Here is a 20,250-nt window from a genome sequence, read left to right as displayed (position 1 = left end):
CAATGTTTACCTACTTTTCGCCTCAGTCCAATCTCTCAATTATATTTATTTTGTTTCTGTGGTAATTGCTTTGCACTTCTTAACAGTCCCCTCCACATCACCGCTGCTTTTATGCTTGCTTCCGGATGTCCTGGGCTTTAATTGCATGCTGTACTACTCTGCTTGCAGCAAAGAGTTCACGCATGTGTCAGTGTGAGGCAGACACGTGAGCTACAGCACATTTTGCAAGTTTGCAATGTGAAGGTTTGTTCACATTGATGAAAGTTCGCAACTCACACAAAACGTGAAACCCAAGTGTTAAACTTGCGTTTTCTGTCTGCAGCATTCGCATGTGTGTAAATGGAAGTCAATGGAATAAAAAAGGCGTAGTAAGAAAATTGAGAAACAGCACTTGGAGCTGAGAAATAAAAACGTATTATACTGTACATATAAGGGCAAATAGGTTTGTTTTATTTTATTATTGTTCATTGTAATGTACAAATGTGTAAAATGTGTTAAAATTTTTAACTGAGGAAATTTCATAGGATTTGAAAACAAAAGGCTAGAGAAGTATGTAATAAAATAAACAGCTAGAGAAAGATTTTGCATCTAATTTGGTTATTAGCAACAGGTCAGTAACATGATTGAGTATAAATATTGTATCTAATAGAGGCAGAGTCTCTCAGAAGTAAAACATAAGTAAGTAAAGATTTGTTGACCAATCTGCAATAAACTGCAACTGCATAGGTTCATTGAAACATCCAGATATCTTTGTCTGTGAACACAGTTTGTCATGTCATTCACAAATGCATGTTAAAGCTCTATCATGCAAGGAAGAGGCCATATGTGATACATGATCCAGAAACGCTAGCATCTTCAATGGACTAGAGCTCATTTAAATTTGTAATGACGCAAAGTGGTAAAATGTTCTGTGGTCGGATGATTCGAAATTTTAAATTCTTAATGGAAACCATAGATGTCATGTACTAGACTAAAGAGAAGAGAGATTATCTGGATCATTATCAGCAAAGACCTGCATCTCTGATGACATGCGTTACATTAGTGACTATGGAATGGGCAGCTTGCACATCTGGAAAGGTTCAAACCAATGGTGAAATGTATATACCGATTTTAGAGCAACAAATGCTTCTATCCAGACAAAAGATCTTACATTTCCAGCTATGCTAAACCATTTACTGCATTTATTACAACATGGCTTTGTAGTAGAAGAGTCCAGGTGCTAAACTGGCCTGCCTGCAGTCCAGAGGTGTGACACCAGTTGGAAACATTTGCCACAACATGAAATAAAATATATGATAAAAGGACTGTTAAGGCATAAACGCGACAAAATTCCTCTCTGAAAACTTCTCTGCAACTGGTTACCTCAGTTTTCCCAACTTTTTTTGGAATTAAGGTTGAACTTTTAATTAACATTATCCTGGCCACTTTTAGCATATTAGAAGTAGAAACTTTCTAAGACTGTTTTTTTTCTCCTTCTGCCAACTATTTACGATCTGTGTGTGTGTGTGTGTGTGTGTGTGTGTGTGTGTGTGTGTGTGTGTGTGCGATTCACAGGCCCAGTGGCACTGAGTGTGTTCCTGGTGTCATTGGCAGTAACAGTGTGTGCTGTTTGGCTCGTGGCTCTGTGTGGCGTCTGTGGTTGGTGTCAACGCAAGCTGGTGAGTTTTACACACACACACACACACACACACACACACACACACACACACACACACACACACTCACGCAGTGACCACACCAGAATCTACACCCAGGTTTTAATGATCAAATTAGCTTCCAATTACATTTTTGCACCCATTAGATAAACCCACTGACACTGCTGCTCTCCAGCTCTTCTACCTCTTTTAGCTCAATTTTCTTTCTAGCTCTCGTCTTTCATCTCATTATCAATAATAGGTCTAATATTAGATATTAGTACTAATAATACTGAACTATCTGAATGGATTAGAATGCAGAAAGTATTCACTATTGAAATGTAAAAGTAGTTTTATATTTTTGGTGCCCCATGGAAATTTCCAGCAATCAGCCAGAAGCTTTGACACCAGTGCGTGGTACACTAGTGCAGTGGTCCCCTTTTTTGCGCCATGTACCGGATTTATGTCGGACAATTTTTTCACGGACCGGCCTTTAAGGTGTGGTGGATAAATACAACAAAATAAAATGATAACCGGCATAAAAACTGGTATTTTCTAAATATAATAATAAACGTGAATCCACTGTGTTGTTTTTTTGTTCATTTTGCTAGCTTGGGGGTTTCATTTTAGCGGCAATGTATTGTGTTATCAGCCGGAGCAGCCCTTTTAAGAAGGTAGAGGATGGAGGTAAGACATGTGACCGAGGCATCTTGACATGCATCAAGAGTGAGTCATAGACAGATGTGGTGGAGAGAATCTGGTAATTTTCCTAAATAAAACATTGTTCAGAATCAGATAATTAATAAAACGGAAATAATGTAAGTTATAAATTTTTTCTGTGTGGCCCGGTACCAATTGACCTACGGCCCGTGGGTTGGGGACCACTACACTAGTGGACTATTATCTTACATCCACACCAAGACAAATGGTGTGGTGATGGTGGTCTTAAACATGTCATTGCTAGTGTTTTGTTAAACATATGTTATTTGTCACTGCATATAGAGTTTCTTCCTTTCTTACAAACCACAAGAATCGCAAATACCCACACAAACTTACACACACACACACACACACACACACACACACACACACACTGAGGCTCTTGCCTTCACAGGCGAGCACTGTCACTATAGATTACATTGAAAAGCTTGGAGTTGTAATGCAGTCCATGGCTTATATAACAAAATTTGGCTCATCACGTGTATAATGGTGCAGCTGCACTTGAGTAAAAGCCCAGACTCTTATAGAACGTACATACACACACACACACACACACACACACACACACACACACCATATCATCCGTCTCCATACCCCCTCTGTTCTCTAAATCTGCCTCTTTCAAACCTGAGAAAGACTACCTGCATGTCTTTCTTCACCACATCCATAAACCTCCTTCTTGGCCTTCCTTTTTTCCTCCTCGGCTCAATACTTAGTATTTTCCTACCGATTTACCACATGTCCCTCCTTTGCACATGTCCAAACCATCTCAATCGTGCCTCCCTCACCTTGTCTCCAAAACGTCCTACATGTGCGGTCCCACTAATAAACTTGTTTCTAATCCTGTCCATCCTCGTCACTCCCAACGAAAATCTCAGTATCTTCAGCTCTGCTACCTCCAGCTCCACCTCCTGTCTTTTAATCAATCCCACTATCTCTAATCTATACAACGTCACAGGTCTCACCACAGTCCTATAAACTTTCCCGTTCACTTTTTCAGATACCCTTCTATCACAAATCCTCCTGCCACTCTTCTCCACCCACTCTGCCCTGCCTGGACACTTTTCTTCACTTCTCTAACACACTCTCCATTACTTTGCACTGTTGACCCCAACTACCTAAACTCCTCCACCTTCTCCACCTCTTCTCCCTGCCACCGCACCACTCCACTGCCCTCCCTCTCATTCACACACATGTACTCTGTCTTACTTTTACTGTCTTTCATTCCCCTTCTCTTCCTGGAGGGGTGGAGTAGGGGTGGAGGTACATGCTCCACCCCTTCTCTTCCTGGAGGGGTGGAGCATGTACCTCCACCCCTCCAGGCTCTTCTAAACCTGCTCCCTACTCTCACCACAAATAACAATATCATCCGCAACATCGTAGTTCACGAAGACTCCTGTCTGACCTCGTCCATCAACCTGTCTATCACCACTGCAAACAGGAAAGGGCTCAGAGCCAATCTTTGATGCAATCCAACCTTCACCTTGATCCAGTCTCTCGTTCTTACTGCACACTTCACTGCTGTCACACTGTACTCAAACATGTCCTGCACCACCCTCGCATGCTTCTCTACCACACCAGACATCCTGATTCAATACCACAACTCCTCTTTTAGCCTCTACTCTGAAATCATTTTACAAAGGAGAATGAACATTTCTTGACAAACTTTCCATCAATTGGCCTATTTGATCAGTTTCTTCATTATTACACTGACTCAGTTGATTAAGTAATTGATATTTGCTAGCAACAGCTTTTCTCTGGCAGAGTCATGCAATAAATCTGACATATGCAACCAGTTAACAGATCAAATATTCACATACATATCACTGTGATCTCCCAGATGAAGGTAAGTTTTAAAGTAACCAAGAGTTTGATGTTTAACAGTTTGTGAATGACTCATAATTGTATCCTAATTTAGTTACTTGGTGTTTGGTAAACTGAGCCTACTTTGCCTCAGCAACAATGACTCAATGACAAACAAGTCATTCATAAAAAGACAACTGATGGCACCTGTATTTATAGAAACTAATTTCTAACTTGACCACCTTTTTCCATATGGATCAATTTATATGTTCTAATCTTAACAATTCTGGGCAAACTACTGAGTAGGCACCAAACAGAGGCCGCATTTTTATGATGTCATCATGCAGACATTTTACAAACTCATATTTTATATTTGATATACAGTACATGTATCAGAAATACTGCCCATCCCTGCATGCGCGCGCGCACACGCACGCACGCACGCACACACACACACACATACACACACATACACACACACACACACACACAGTTGCAGTCAACAAGATCTTGGTATGTGCCTTTGTGCCCATGCGCGCATGTGTGTGTTACTTTGCACATGTGTGTGTGTGTGGGTAGTGTTTGCTCACTCTCTGTTCAGCCTCCATCACTGTTAATTAGGTGGTATGAAATGTGATTGATTAAAATAAGGCGGCTGCCCGTTAGGCGGATCAAGTGGAACATGCAAGCCAGAGCTTTTTTTCTTCACATAAATGGGTTGGCTTGTACCGTTCCTCAATTTATTTACAAACCATGTCCCGTTCTACACAAGCACAAAACATGATTACCATCACTCAGACACATCAGGACATGATTCAAATAAGTGATAATCTCCTGATTATCACATGCATGATGTGATACCGGATACACGTGTGCGTTCATGTATTTCATGAGCAAAATATTACATGTAGCTGCCTGGAAGCTATTTTTGTTTTGATTCATGACTCGGTGTCTGATGCAACCTAAGGAGCAGAAAAATATTTGCTTGCGTGACATCAGGCTGTGTTTAAAGTTTATTATTGAGCTTCATGGGGCTTTTCTGCAAGAGCAGTCCTGAGACAGAGTGGATCAATATCTAAAGTTGGAGAGATCTAAGATAAGCTGATATTTTACATTTATTATACTTGGCTGAGGGAATCTTTACAGAGAAGCTGGGAAAAAAATATTTAAATTGTAAATAGTTATTAAACTAAAGCGTGGAGTAAAACTTGTGTGCAAAATTATAGCTCAATATCTTTTTGGATTTAATTGATTTTGAAAATTAGACATTTTGCTGAGTGTGTTATTATGCTGACACTTTAAGGCCCACGGTGGGCCGCTGACACCTAAATGTTTTGATATTCTTCATATTTTGTGTGGTGGTAACAGGGATCTTGTTCAAAAAGTTTCAATTGCTTTTTAACTTTTATGGACATTTTTTTTTTTTTTACCTTTATAAAGTCATTTTTTCTAAAAGACTACATCATTTGAGTCAAATTCTTACATTTAATCAGTCGATTAGAATAATAAGACATTTTGGCTAGTTAAAATCAGTATTTTATAATATTATAATATACATTTTATAAAATATTTTTTAATAGCTGATTTTTGGAAGAAAAAAGGAGTGATTATTGATTAACTATTTAAAATGTACACATTTTCTGCCCTATATCTTGAATTTTGAAACATGCACTGAAGAAACACGCGTTTGTATAAACTCCTAGACTTCATTACGTGTATACGTATGTATGAATGTATGCGTGCACTCAGTAGGTGTGTCTTGTTTGGGTTTTTGAGATACTCGTCAAATCGCACATCATTAAAACATTAATTATGATATTATTGTAGGCGTTATATATCATACAGCCCTAGAGACACTAATATATTAGTCATGATGTGCACACTATAGTTTTCACACACACACACAGCATCTCACAAAAGAGAATACACATTTCATCAACAATTTTAGTAGATCTCAAGGGACAATACTATAGAAATGAGACTTGGATATATTTTAGAGTAATCTCTAATTAGAGTAATTTTAGAGTAAAATATATTCAAGTTTCATTTCTATAGTATTGTCCCTTGAGAAAATATACTAGAATGATTGAAAAAATGTGAGGGGTGTAGACACTTTTGTGAGATACTGTGAAATAAAATCTTTGTTTTTTTTCTTGGCAGAAACAAAAAGGAAAATTTGTTAAAGACGAATAAGAGCCAAAGACACTCTAAAACCATACATAACTTTCTTTCGGCTTCTCCCATTAGGGGTTGCCACAGCAGATCATCCACATGTTTGATTTGGCACATGTTTTTACGCTGGATGCCCTTCCTAACGCAACCCTCCCCATTTATCCAGGCTTGGTACCGGCACTAAGGCTTGTGCAACCCTAATGGCTGGGGTTGGGTCCCTCACCAGGGATCGAACCCGGGCCGCAGCGGTAAAAGCGCCGCATCCTAACCACTAGACCACCAGGGAACCCCCTAAAACTATACATAAATCACTTTATTAACATTAATGATGCTGAGAAAAGTAAAGTATTTAAATAAAATAAAAGTGCAGGACATTCAGTTTCTGAAATTAATTCAGTGAAATGTGATTTGGTGAAGTTTTTTTCCCTGCTGTTCAGTGCGTATTACTGTAGAATCTTCTCAAATCCGCCATCCTGCTAAAGTTTTGCCATTGCCACAGCTGGTAACATTATTACTCCCTCGCCCACTCTTTTAAAACCCGGCACGGCACACATGCTCATTCCCCTTGACCTAAAGTCTTCGTTAGGTCAAACAGAAACAGAAACAAATTTGAATTTGAAAACTTGAAAACAGAAACAAGGGAAACAATAATTTTGACCAAGTGTCATGTAAACATTACTGTATACACATATACTATACATATAATATTGTATGTATGCCAATGCATGTACAGAGCCTGTCAGATGTTTGGAAAAACCTATTCATTTTATGGTTTTTGAGACAAATGCATGTTTCTTTTGTTTCTATACAACAAACTGGGTAAAAGGTAAAAACACACAAGAATTGGACAGTGAATAACTCTTAAAAGTTCTGTAGATAGACATTTTTGTCTCTAACAGAAGAAGGAGAAATGTTAACAGACTGCCTCATACCCACAGTCAAACATGGAGGTAGAAGCTTAATGGTTCTTAGTTGTTTTGGAGCAGGGAAGGTTGGCAACTTATTCCAGGTGAAAGGTAAACTGATTATATGGCCACTATTCCATGCTTCAACACATACCAATACGTCAGAACTGTGGTTAATTGAAAACAACCTAACAATACAACAAGACTATGACCTGAAGCGTAAGTCTAATCTCTGTAAGCATTAGTTACAGAGTAAACAGTCGGCTGGAGTGTTACAGTAACTATCAAGGAATGACTTGCCCTGTCATTGCATCTTAATCCTATTAAACTTCTCTGGGATGAACTGGATCACATACTCAGAAATAAATTTTCTAATAGTGAAGAACATGTTTGGTAAGTTTTGCAAGAGGCATAACAAAGTATTTCAGCAGAACGTTTGGAGAAACTAATTGTCTGGATGCCAATAGTGTGAATAAGATAACTTAAGCAGGAGCAAGAACATAAATGTGGAAAGATGAACATGCAACAAAGACTGTTGTGAAAGGTGAGACTGATACACATGCTGTCAATATCGTGTGAATAGGTGTGAATGTGACATGCAGGGAATGATAAGTAATGTAGTCCTGTGGCTCCTGGAAGTCCTGAGCCTTTTTTCAGCTGTATGCAGTATTTGCAATGAGAGCATTGAATTAGATACAAATACCAGGCATTATTGTGTAGTATCCAGAAAATCTTCATCATCATAAGTGCATTGGATTTATTAACTTAAAATTGGTAAAATTGTTCGATCTGTTCTCAGAAAGGATTAATAAGATGCCTAAAGTGCTAAATATCTTTCAGGTCTCCAGGTGGAAACTACTTCCTCACTCTCTCTTTCTATCTCTCTCTGTCCAACACTTTATCCATCTGACTCAGTTGGACTTTGCATGCGCCATTGCTGAGTGTCAGGGTGTCGTACAGACTAGAATTAAATCCTTAATGAAGTCTGGTGAGAAGGACACACCATGCATGCCTCTCTCTCTCTCTCTCTCTCTCTCTCTCTCTCTCTCTCTCTCTCTCTCTCTCTCTCTCTCTCTCTCTCTCTCTCTCTCTCTCTCTCTCTCTCTCTCTCTCTCTCTCTCTCTCTCTCTCTCTCTGAATGTGTGTGAGAGAGAGAGCATTAGAAAGTGGTGATAATTGCATCCTGGTGATTGGAGGGAACCTCCGGTTCTGGGTGCCAGTGTTGGATATGAGAGTCAGTACTACAGGCAGCCTTTAATGAAGCCAGTGGGTGATGAAGAGAATTGCTCCAGAACCACTTTCTAATAGAGGAGAAATGGTGCGTGGTTACCCAGGAGTCACAAATCATCCCCAGTAGACAACACACACACACACACACACACACACACACACACACACACACACACACACACACACACACACACACACATCTTATCATTAATAAGCAGTGAAGATTTGGGTGATTATTGTACAAAGCTTGGCTTTTCAGTGAATTAGGAGCCAATATGTCTGTCAAGAACAATTACAAGCTTATAATTTTTTCCCCTCAAATTTTTTACTGACCTTACAATGCACAAACGGTAAAATCTTAAGAGAAGCCGCTATAAGAAAAATGGAGGCAGTGAACATTTTGGACAAAAGTGCTTTATTAGCTGTGAAAAGCCAAGTCGGAAAATGTTCTGTTTCTCAGAAAAAATTCTGATACCCCTAATTTATAAAAACCTGACATTTTCTGTAAGGCTGCCCTTACAAATTATCACAGTGACCCACACACCCCCCTCTTCCAAACCCCTACCAAATATCCAACCTATCCTCACACCACCTACCGCACCAACACCACCCACCCTATTCAGACATACCTTCCCAAATGTGCCATTTTCTGCTGCTTATATGTAATTTAAATACATTGGGGACTCCACCATGATGTCTTTTAGTCAGAAAAGACATTTGAATTATAATTATATATAATAATTATAATAAGTTTAAAATGAACGTTTTCACTCACTAGCCAGTTCAGATCCAAATTTTTATAGTCCTAAATCACATGTGTAATCCGTCCAATGATGTCACTACCAGGAAGCTATAAAATGCACATAGAGTAAAGTCCGCGCTAGCTTCAGTTTTTTCAAGGAAGTGCTCTATGTGTGTTTGTCTTTATGGTTTTGCGTAAGTGGTAAATGTCCGAAAAAAAAAAGAGAAAATTAAAGAAAGCAGCAAGAGAAAACACTCTTTCATGCTGTATTGTTTGCTTGGAAGCGTAGCACACTAACTCGGTTCTCGAAAGAGCTGACTGCACAGATTGCGCTCGCATGTCTACGTGAACGCTCCACTCATTGTGTGCACTCTTTGAGGAGTGTGCCCCGCTCCGCATGGTTCTGGCCCCACTCTCGCTAAGGCGGGGGTCGGCTAGTTCCCGTTGGTCGCAGATGGAGACGGGCTTTTCTGTTTCTCCTTCCTCACCTGCCGGGCCCAGCACTCTCTCGCTAGCTTCGGAAGCATGCCTTTCGCCGGTTGCCTTTTGCATTCTGCTCTGCCTCTTTTCCTCCAAGGAAGGAGGGGACATGTTCTGCGAACCCATCTGTTACAAGGAGCTACTTGAGGTGGTGACTCGTGCCATATCCAAGCTAGATATAGACTGGCCGGGCGATCAGCAGAAAGCTTGCCTATCTAGCAAGCTTGACAATCGCTTTCTGCAACCGGTGTCACAACCTACACCATTCTTTCCAGACCTGCTCACTGAGATGTCCAGTCTTTTTCAGCTCACCTCTTTAGTCCCTATCACTATACTTCAACATTGTTGGACTAAAGGAGAGCGGTTACAGGTTGGTGCCTAAAGATGGGGCCGTTCTGCTGGAAACCTCTCAATGTCGGGACTGAAGTCCTGAAAAATTGCAGATCTAAGAACCGTCATTTTCAATAAGAGCCAAGAATCCTGACATAGGATATTCTGAGAATTTCGCCAGGCAGGGGCGCTGTGCACTTTATTATACGGTGCCCACCCCACCCTAGCACACTCGCTCCAGCGAGTGCCCTCCTCAGTTTCCGCCTGGTGCCGTAGCAGACCTGGAGGACTAACCACCTCTCAGAAGGCCCATAGAGCTGCACCAGGGCGTAGCTTCGGCTCTAGGCTCACTAGAGCTCTGCCAGACGTGTCTCAATGGGTTCTGCGTACTGTAGACCGAGGATATATGCTTCAGTTCGGGCCTTGTCTGCCCCGGTTTAACAGGGTGCGTCCCTCCCTGGTGGGACTTAGCAGTCTCTGGTCATGGAACAGAAGTAGACAATTTCCTGAGGAAGGAGGCCATCAAGTTTGTCCCTCCATCAGCCAGGGAGTCCGGGTTCTTCAGCCAGTACTTTATAGTTCCCAAAAAGGACAGTGGGTTGCGTCCTATACTGGAGTCTGAATGACTCAATATTGAGACTCAGGTTCAAGACTAGTTTGTCACAGTAGATCTAAAGGATGCATACTTTCATGTATCCATCCTTCCATCTCGCAGGAAGTTTGCAGTTTACAGGTTTGCTAGTGTGTGGATGCGGCCCTGGTCCCTGTGAGACTTCAGGGTGTCCGCATTCTAAACTATATAGAAAATTGGTTGATCCTAGCTCAATCAGAGCAATTAGCAGTCTGGCATCGAGATGTCATTCTCGCTCACATGAAGGAATTGGAGTTACGGCTGAACACAAAAAAGTGTGCTTTCTCTAATGCAAAGAACCACTTACTTAGGCATAGTGTGGGATTCCATCCTTACGGCTGTCATGGGAGTAAAAGAGGTCCAGTCATTCACTGTCAAGCAGTTCCAGAGACTGCTGGGGCTGATGGCAGCAGCGTCCAATGTGGTTCCACTTGGCCTCCTGCACACGAGACCCCTTTAGTGGTGGCTCATGACCCTAGGGTTCTCTCGGCAAGCCCTATGTGCCTTAGATGTGTGGAAAGCTCCTGGGCTTCTGTCTCAGGGCCCTGTGCCGATAGTTCCCAGGCATCGAGTAACACTTATGATGAATGCTGTCCCCATGGGCTGAGCAGTGAGTCATGAGTGGTCGCTCTGCCCAAGGTCTTTGGGGAGGGCCCTATCTGCTGTGGCACACTAATTGCCTAGAGATGCTGGGCCCAGGGCAAGCTGCTTTCCTTGAGGGCAGCGTATATCCCAGCGTATTATCTAAACAAGATGCCCTCTTGAGGCAAATGCTGAGGCCCAGGGAATGGTGACTCCACCCCCAAGTGGTGGAGCAGATCTGGGAGAAATTTTACAGAGCTCAAGTGGACCTGTTTGTGAGTCAAGAGACATCACACTGTCCCCTCTGGTTCTCCCTCAATCCCTCAGCCCCTCTAGGGCTAGATGCCATGGCACAGATGTGGCAAATGCTTCGCCTGTACGCCTTTCCTCTTGTCGCGCTGCTCCCGGGAGTTCTGGATAGAGTATGCCATTACAGAGTACGTCCGGCCAGGCAAGCCATGGTTCATGGACCTTCTCGAACATCCTCCCTGGGGATTTCTCTCAGAGGAGATCTTCTCACTCAGGCAGGGGGCACAATAGTCCATGTGTACCCGAAGCTGTGGAGACTGTGGTTGTGGCCCCTAAGGGACTTGTGGGACTTGGCCGTTTTATTGGAGGCCTTTTTTTGAGCCGTTGGCCGAGGTGCCTTGGGGGTTTCTCACAGTTAAAACTGGGGTCCTTCTGGCAATTTGGGGTGGGGGGTCTTTAGGCCCCCTCTGCGGCCCCCTCATTCCTGGAGTTTACTCGAGGCATGGCCAGTGCCTTTCTTTACCTTAGATCAGGGTATATTCCCAAGGTACCCTTAGTTAGGTACGTCTCCAGGTTATGTATGTAACCATGATTCCCTAAAGGAACGAGACGCTGCGTCTCCATACTACACTGCCGGCATCCCTGCGGCTTTTCCTTCCCTTTTCAGAAGATAGCCCTGGCTTCACTCCATGTGCTTTTTATAGCTTCCTGGTCATTACGTCACCCCGCGGTTGTGTATATTATGTATGCACACTGGTGTGTAATATATATATATATATATATATATATATATATATATATATATATATATATATATATATATATATATATATATACACACACTACATAATCTTTTATATTATTAAAAAAGACAGTCACCCAGTACCTCTTCCCTCCTTAGTTGCTTGTGGAGACTTTAATACAGTATTTGCACCGGGGTTAGTAGTGCCAGGCAAGTATTGCCACATTATGTATGTATGTATGTGTAGACAAAACATTACAGTATGTTTTGTCTACACTAATGCTGCAATGCAAATTTAGCAGTGTGTAATTAATTGTTGCATAGCGATGGGTAAGTTCAAGATGTCTGCAGATGCTGCTATTTTTTTTTTTATTTGATATCATTACTAACAGGTTGAGTATTAGTGCTAAATTTGTGCAGGTTTGACTTACACGAACTTCCCCAGCGAAGTGAGTAAAGTTCATTCATAGAATATAAATAGGCCAGTAAATTGGCTAGTGATTTGACAGAGTTACCTGCAACGGTTGATTTTATGCCACATTTAGCCGGTTGTCATGTGTTAACCTCTACAGTATCATGGCACAAAGTAGAAAAACCATTAGTATTCAATTGACAAATAAAAATAATGTAAATATTTTGAGATAAAGTAAAACCAAATATTAAGAGCTGACTTTGATTTGCTGTACCACTCAGTCTCAGAGGGGGCAATATTTTTTATTGAATTCAATAAAATTATTTATTCAAAAGCTTGTTCAAAAAATGTATTTGGTAACAGTCAATGACAATTAAAATATAGTGGAGTAAAAAGTACATATATTGAATCATAAATGTAGTTTAGATAAAGTTGATTTTCTAATATAATGAGAGTATTGCCATTATATAGAGATAATTATAATAGGAATAATTTTCAATCGATGTCAGATTATCTGCAGGATCTAAAAAAGACCTCTATGAGTTAACTGAGAACAAGATCAGAAATATTGATCCTATTATACATCATGATCTTAATATACATCATGCTAGTGTTTGTGTATATACTCACTCCTGATAAAATTTCCAACTAGACAATTTGCTACCAATTCTGAAAATTCAGTAGTGACTTATCACCAACAAGACATTTAAAAGTTCTAACATGGCCAGCTCTAATTTTGAAGCAGTAACTATATATAGTTAGTATACTGTTTATTACTATTATCAGCTGACATTTTTGTGAATTGTGTGTGTTAGTGATTTTATTTTTCCTAGAGTGCACCTCATATTCCCTCTGGGTTGCTGTTAGTTTTTTTTGTTAGTTTCAGGCAGATATGTATGTGTATATTCTTGTAGTACAGAGCAACTGATTTAAGAATAAGTTAAGAGTAGGTAGGCAAAAAATATGTATAATTTGATTGTTGAGGAAGAAAAACATTTTCAAAAAGCCTCATAAGTGAGTGGTGCAAGGAGATTTAGGAGGGAGACAGCTGTTAGAGGTGGCTGTGCCCTGAAGCACATCCTGTGGCAGGGTTAACAGCCTGACCTTCTGGTGCCGCTAAAGGAGGGACAGTGTACACCACCCTCCTAAGGTTGAGGCTCTCTGGTTGTCAGGGCCTGCGCGCCTAAGCCCGCATGCTGGAGAGGACGACCCTTAGGTCCGCCAACTCCTTGGGCTTTGCGGGCTGGGGCTGGGCCTGCCGAGCAACCCCTTGAGAGCACCGAGGGAGATAGAGCTGGAATGCCGCAGACTGTTTCTTGGCCTCCTGGAAGTTGTCAACGACCACACCTATGGCGTCGCCAAACAAGCCAGGAGGAGCCATCAGGGCATTTAGCAGGAAAACCCTGTCCCTGTCGGGAATATCCGGTGAGGCGGGAGAAAGGGATGTGCCTGTCTCCATGACTTCTGTCAGATCCGCTTGCGAACCCCACGACAATCGGCATGCTTTGCCTCGGCAAGAGCGGGGCCTGAGCCACGAGGGAGAGCACTCTCCTCGAAGAGTGATCTCTGCGAGCAGAGTGATGCTTCTCTCCTAAGAAAATGACACATCGGCTGTGTGTATCCCCCCCTCGGAATAAAGCGGGGGCAAGAAAGAACACACAGTCGTAAATACTGCTTGCCTTTAAAGCTCATGTCTGCACAGATTTACACGCAAAGCACTTACCTGAACAAACAGAAGCTAGCGTCGGCTCCACTGCATGCGCATTTTGTAGCGTCCTGGTCGTGAAGTTACCCTGCCGGTGATGTCGTGCTTTGCTGTTGGCCGGATTTCCGGGGCATTGTCATGCTAGAACAGGTTTAGATATCCTAGTTAAGTGAATGGAAGATGTAACGTAATGTTACCGCATCCAAAGACATCCTATACAGTTCTGTGCCTCCAACTTTGTGGGAACTGTTGGCTTGAAAATCCCTCCCCATGGCAAAGGTGGTTATGTAATAAAGTTGTTCTCCAATTTGGTGATTGGAGGGAAAAAAAATAAAACATGAAAATGTTTTTTAGAAGGTTGATGAATATCCCTGTAAACATTTTTTTTTTCTTTCTTTCTTTCATTTATTTATTTTTTTGCTACGTCTGAATCTATGCTACTTTACTAAGTAGTATAGTATAAACTACCTTAAGACATTCTACAGTCGCTACATACTCTACCATATTGTAGACCATTTGTGAAAAGCATATAGAAGATAGATAGCAGATAAAAGAGGAAACTCAGTAGTTAAGACTTCTGATAGGAGGGTGATGAGTTCGAATCCCAGCGCCACTAAGATGCCACTGCTGGGCCCCATGATTGAGGCCCTTAAACCTCAACTTAACATAACATAGTTCACTTTACATGATTATTTGTAAAGCAATTGCTTAGATCATTTAAAAGTAGCAGTGGAGGATTTTAGGGACTGTGTGTCTTCAAGGTGGGGACTGGATCAAGGTCAGTAGATTAAAGTTCCACACTAAAAAACACAACATGATTGAGATCCTCAGTTTGATCCCAGGCTAAGCACTTTGGAAGTTTCAAGTCTGATCCTTTAGACCACTGCCACTAACACAAAGCTCTTGAACGCAAAGTGCTTCAGAGGATGTAACAGCAGCATGACATGGTTCTCTGTCTTTTATGTTATCTTCTGCTCTCAGCCCAGATGCATCTCAGCAGCTCTACCATGCATACGTAAACAGCATGTCCTTCCGAGAGGAAAACTAGTGGAGGATAGAATAATGAGCAAATGGGTGTGAGGTCAAAGAACTGTGTCAATATTGGTAATTTGAGTTTAATGCAGTTCAGCAAATAAAATTAAAGTTGATGATGAAAATGCATGCATTATATTTGTTATACTAACACGTAAATATTTACATACTGTACACTGGCAAATATCAGGCATAACATTATGGGCACCTGCCTAATATTGTGCCTAACAGGTGCCATGATGAAGAGAAGATAAGTGTGATTCACTTCACTGCTCATAATGGTATGCCTGATCAGTCTATGATTCAATTTAATACTGTGTGTGTATAGGCAATGTACTGTATGCATCTCTTTTTCTTTCTTTGTTTCTCTGTTCCTTTAGTTTCTTTGGCTGTATGTCTGTCTCCCTCACTGTCTCCTTGCCTCTTTTTCTATGTCTCCCAATATATATTTTGCTGCCTCTCTGTCTCTCATTATTCTATTCCCTTACATTTACATTTGCATTTGCGCCATTTAGCAGACGCTCTTACCCAGAGCAACGTACAAAAGTGCTTTGAGTCTCTAGCAATTAATAAATCTACACTGGTACGCAAGATTACAAACTTAATATAAATATAACCCTTGCTGCCTCTCTGTCTCTTAGTCTTATGCCATCTAACTAAGTCTCTATCTGTCTCTCTTGCTGGCTGTGTCTCTTCCCCTTATACTGCCTCTTTGGCTCTTTTGCTTGTCCTCTCTATTTCTGTCTCTTAATTTTCTTTGCTCTCTCTCTCTCTGTCTCAGTCTTGTTATTTCTCTGTCTTTCTTGTCATTTCGATTTCTCTCGCCATCTCTCTGTCTTTGTCACTGTTTCTCACTGTCTCTTAGCCCCTCTCAGTCTCTTTTGCTGTCTCTCCTTCTCTCATTGTTTCCATGTCTTACTCACTGTCTTTTTGTCTTGTATCTTGCCATATAGTTCAGCCCAGTCTTCCAGCATTTTGTGATATAGTCACGAAATGTAATCTATTGATTCATGTTTATACACACAAATTTCCTTTATTTTTTCGTGTTACTGAGGACGACTTTCTATGTAATGTATTTCAATAGGAAGTATTTTTGTTGCCTCTGCCAAAGTTTGCTTTTTAGCACTGGATACCACAGTTGCTGTTCTGTTTTTTTCTTGTTTGTTATTGATTTTTCAATCTTCAAACACAATTACTCAACATTTAAGCCTTGTTTTTATTGCTTTATATTCGGTAAGCTACTCGCTATTATAAACTATCATCAGTGGTTCCTTTCAGTCAAAATGCAGTAAATATATTCTCCTGGCTAATTAAGGAGAATTAAAAACACACACATTCATTACAGTATAACCCTAAACCTAACCCTAACTGTATATTTTCTGCCTGATTCTCTGACAAAACTGGGACAAAGGCTTACCTTTGGCATTTCTGTCAGCATTACCCATGAACCTCTGCCTTCGTTGCTATAGAGACAAAGCCAGATGGGGCAGTTGTGCTGAGTGATACGAAAAAAAAGAGGGAAATTCGTGTCCATGAACACGAATCAATAGCTGACTATATCACGAAAAGCCGTGAGACTGTTTTGTATATTTCTATCACTGCTTTCTTGTCACTGTTGCCATTCATTATATTAATAACTACTATTCTATTCTATTCTATTCTATTCTATTCTATTCTATTCTATTCTATTCTATTCTATTCTATTTATCAGTGGATAGTGTTGTGGCTGAAGTTGTAAGTGCTTTTTAACTGTTAGTAATCATTCAATTCACCTTCATTAATGCTTTTCATGCATTTCATTTGTTTGTATTTCATTGGTGTGTGTGTGTGTGTGTGTGTGTGTGTGTAGGAGAGAGACCGAGACAGAGACAGAGTGAGCAAGATAAAGGGCGAGACACAGATGTGTGGGCAATCAGGCTATGAGATAGAGAGGGGTGAAGGATGGAGGACACTCAATGAGTGAGTGAGAAAGTCAAAGTCAGACAGATAGATGGACACACAGGCTGAGTTTAAAAAACAACAACAAAAAAAACAAAGGAGAAGGGCAAAATACTTTGAAGCTGACTCTGAAGAGAGATGAATAGGATTAGAAAGTGGGAGATGAGCGAGAGAGCACACCAGAGAGTAGATAAAGCAAAAAAAAGAGATGGAATAAATGAAGAGATTTATGCCTGACAGCAGTGTCCCCTTGAGAATTCGACTAAAAGTCATGTTTTTTTCATTGGGAGTAGAGAACCCTGTTAAAAGAGTAGACTGTTGTTTGGTTAGGTCTGTGTGTGTGTTTGCGTGTGTGTGTGTGTGTGTGTTCATGCATGTAGAGCTTATTATTTCATGAATTGCTCATATGAATTATCATTGCATCTTTCATTTTCTGTCATTTGCTTACACATACCTAAACCAGTAAGAAGATTCTTACTGGTTCTTTTTTGTTCCCATCTCTCTCTATCTCTATCTCTATCTCTCTCATTCTCTCTCTCTCTTCTATGTATTGCACTTACTCTAAATTCCCTCCTTTTTTTATTTCCAGTCATGCTCTCTGTTCTCTCTCCCCTCCCTCTTTTTCTCTCTCTCTCTTTTCCCTTCTCCCCTATATCTCATCTTTCTAAAAATGTATTACGCTGTTGAATGATAGATGAGTTGCCCTTGATAGCTTGTTTTGGCCTGTCACAAAGCAACACTGCTCTCCATTCCAAGAACCCACAGTTTGTAAGTAGAGTCTCTGTGTGTGTGTGTGTGTGTGTGTGTGTGTGTGTGTGTGTGTGTGTGTGTGTGTGTGTGTGTGTGTGTGTGTGTGTATGTAGACAGTTTGTGATTAAGCCTCTTTATGCATACCTAATAGACAATATTTGATGTGAGTTTTATTATGAGGGCACATTACATTGTACAAATTACAATGTCTTAGGCTAATAAAACAAGGTATAATCTGCATCTTGTTACAAATTTGACATATTTCTATAATTTTTTTCTATGCTGTATGTTTAAATTATACACTGGTTTTACTTGCTGGAATGCCAAAAAGCCCATACACCATTAATAAGTCTTATTATACCTGTGTGTTTGGACAAAATGTCTATATATTAAAAAAAAATGTCTATATACAAGACGTCTATATTAACCAAGTAAAATTTTTTTTTGTGCTGTTGAACACGGTTTATGCCTCTGGCTGGAAATTACATACAGCATCATGGCATTTTCCCGAGCACAGTTGAACACAACTGGAGCAATAACGGAAACAGTTTTTTTTTTTTTTTTTTTTGCTGTATTCCATTATGAGTTTAATGTAGTATGGGACCGTTGTGTACTTTTTTTTTTTTTTGGAGAGTCAAAAAGAATGAGCCAAGCAATACGAGAGCTTAATGAGTCTGATCTTTCTGGTATTCACCCAGGTATGATAATTGACGAACAGCCTGGTGCTCTCAGCCGGAATTGCTCGCATGGACGAGGGACACGCAATATTTCTCTTTTTCAAACCCCATCGATGCTGCTCGTATCACTCCATTTAATATGGACAGAGCCTCCGTTTATGACCTTGCTCTAGTGGCTCTGCTCTAATAATCCTGAGGAGGCTTTTTCCTCACAGACTTTTTCTGCAAAAAAAAAATACCAGGAATTTGCAGTTTTGCAATCGTTACTGTAAGTGCTTATGTACTTTTTTAGCCTGTATCTAGTTGGTCTTACTTTTTTTTAACAAGGATTTAGTTCATCTTCATAAAAAGCAGCTTTGACAGCCGGAAGGCAGATTACAGATTTATTTGATTGCACTTGCTCTAATACATTCTCATTTCTATTGTAACATCTCAACATGGCGAAACTCAGGGGTGCATATATGGCGCTTTTTGAACGTGTCTCTGGATTTAGCTTTATACAATAGTCAGAAATAAAGCTGTATCTTCAGTATGTTGTATCTGGGGAAGGGGGAGTGCAGTGGTTAAGATTTTGGACATCTGATTAGAAGGTTGTGAGTTCAAATAACTCACCACTAAGCTGCCACTCCTGAGCCCTTGAACAATACCTCAACTGACCAGTTGTACAAATGAGATCATTGTAAGTTGCCTATTGTAAGTCTGCCAAGGGTTGCCAAAATGTAAATGTTGTATCCAACACTGAAAATTCTTTCGGATTAAACCTTTGCACTCTTTTTTTCAAAATAAGAGTCTTGTGTGGGTATAACTTTTCACACTGTAGCGGTTATTCTGTGATACACAACGTGAAACAGAACCAGGAAAGGATTAAATATATAATTTGCCTTTCTTTCTATAATTTAAATGTGTTTGTAACAGAATACATCATGCAGTTAGAGGAAAAAATTATCTCAGGACCCTGTTGTGTTTAGTTTCTTATATATTACTGTTGTAATACGTATTACTGTTGCTCAATTATATGTGTGTTCTTTTTGTTTTAGGTCAGGGTGCATGTATGATGTCCTATTTAGCTGCATCTGACTCACCAGTGTTTGGCATTTCATGTTCTAACTGCCATTTCTGTCCACGTCCTCATGATTTGTCACTGCTTATTTATTTATTTATTTGTTTAAAAGGGTTCCTTAATGTAATATACATGCTGTTCTTTTCGCAACAAAAAGCCGAGACATACCTAGTTATACCGAGATGAATTCAAATGTCACTGTTGAACTGCTTTTCTGATTTTTAGCTATCAACCCCAAAGTCTGGTTAAGACTCCTATGGTTATGCATGTAAAGAGCTTTGTTGCATTACTGTTGCATTACTCACAACTGGCCAGACCTTGCACATCGGGGGTTTCCAAACTTTTTTGGATTATGAATTTTCTGTTACACCATGCCTCGATATAAGTTTATAGCATGTATGTGAAATTTAAGTGACAAAAAAGTGGTAGCTTCTGATCAGAAGGTCGTTGGTTTCA

At 40.4% G+C, this 20,250-nt stretch overlaps 1 protein-coding gene across 2 annotated transcripts in view; it reads left to right on the top strand.

Moving 5' to 3' along the window:
• syt7a (synaptotagmin VIIa) overlaps positions 1 to 20,250 on the top strand; it is a 146,459-nt gene that overhangs the window by 65,937 nt on the left and 60,272 nt on the right. For both annotated transcript variants that reach the window (XM_083546320.1, XM_083546319.1), the window contains exon 2: positions 1,555 to 1,658. In XM_083546320.1, coding sequence (XP_083402446.1) covers positions 1,555 to 1,658 — 104 coding nt within the window. The remainder of the gene's footprint in view (positions 1 to 1,554; positions 1,659 to 20,250) is intronic.

The sequence above is a fragment of the Silurus aristotelis genome, assembly GCF_946808225.1.
Source record: "Silurus aristotelis genome assembly, chromosome: 7".
NCBI classification, from domain to species: domain Eukaryota; kingdom Metazoa; phylum Chordata; class Actinopteri; order Siluriformes; family Siluridae; genus Silurus; species Silurus aristotelis.
Note: the sequence above shows the minus strand (reverse complement) of the source record. Positions and strands in the feature narration are given on the sequence as shown.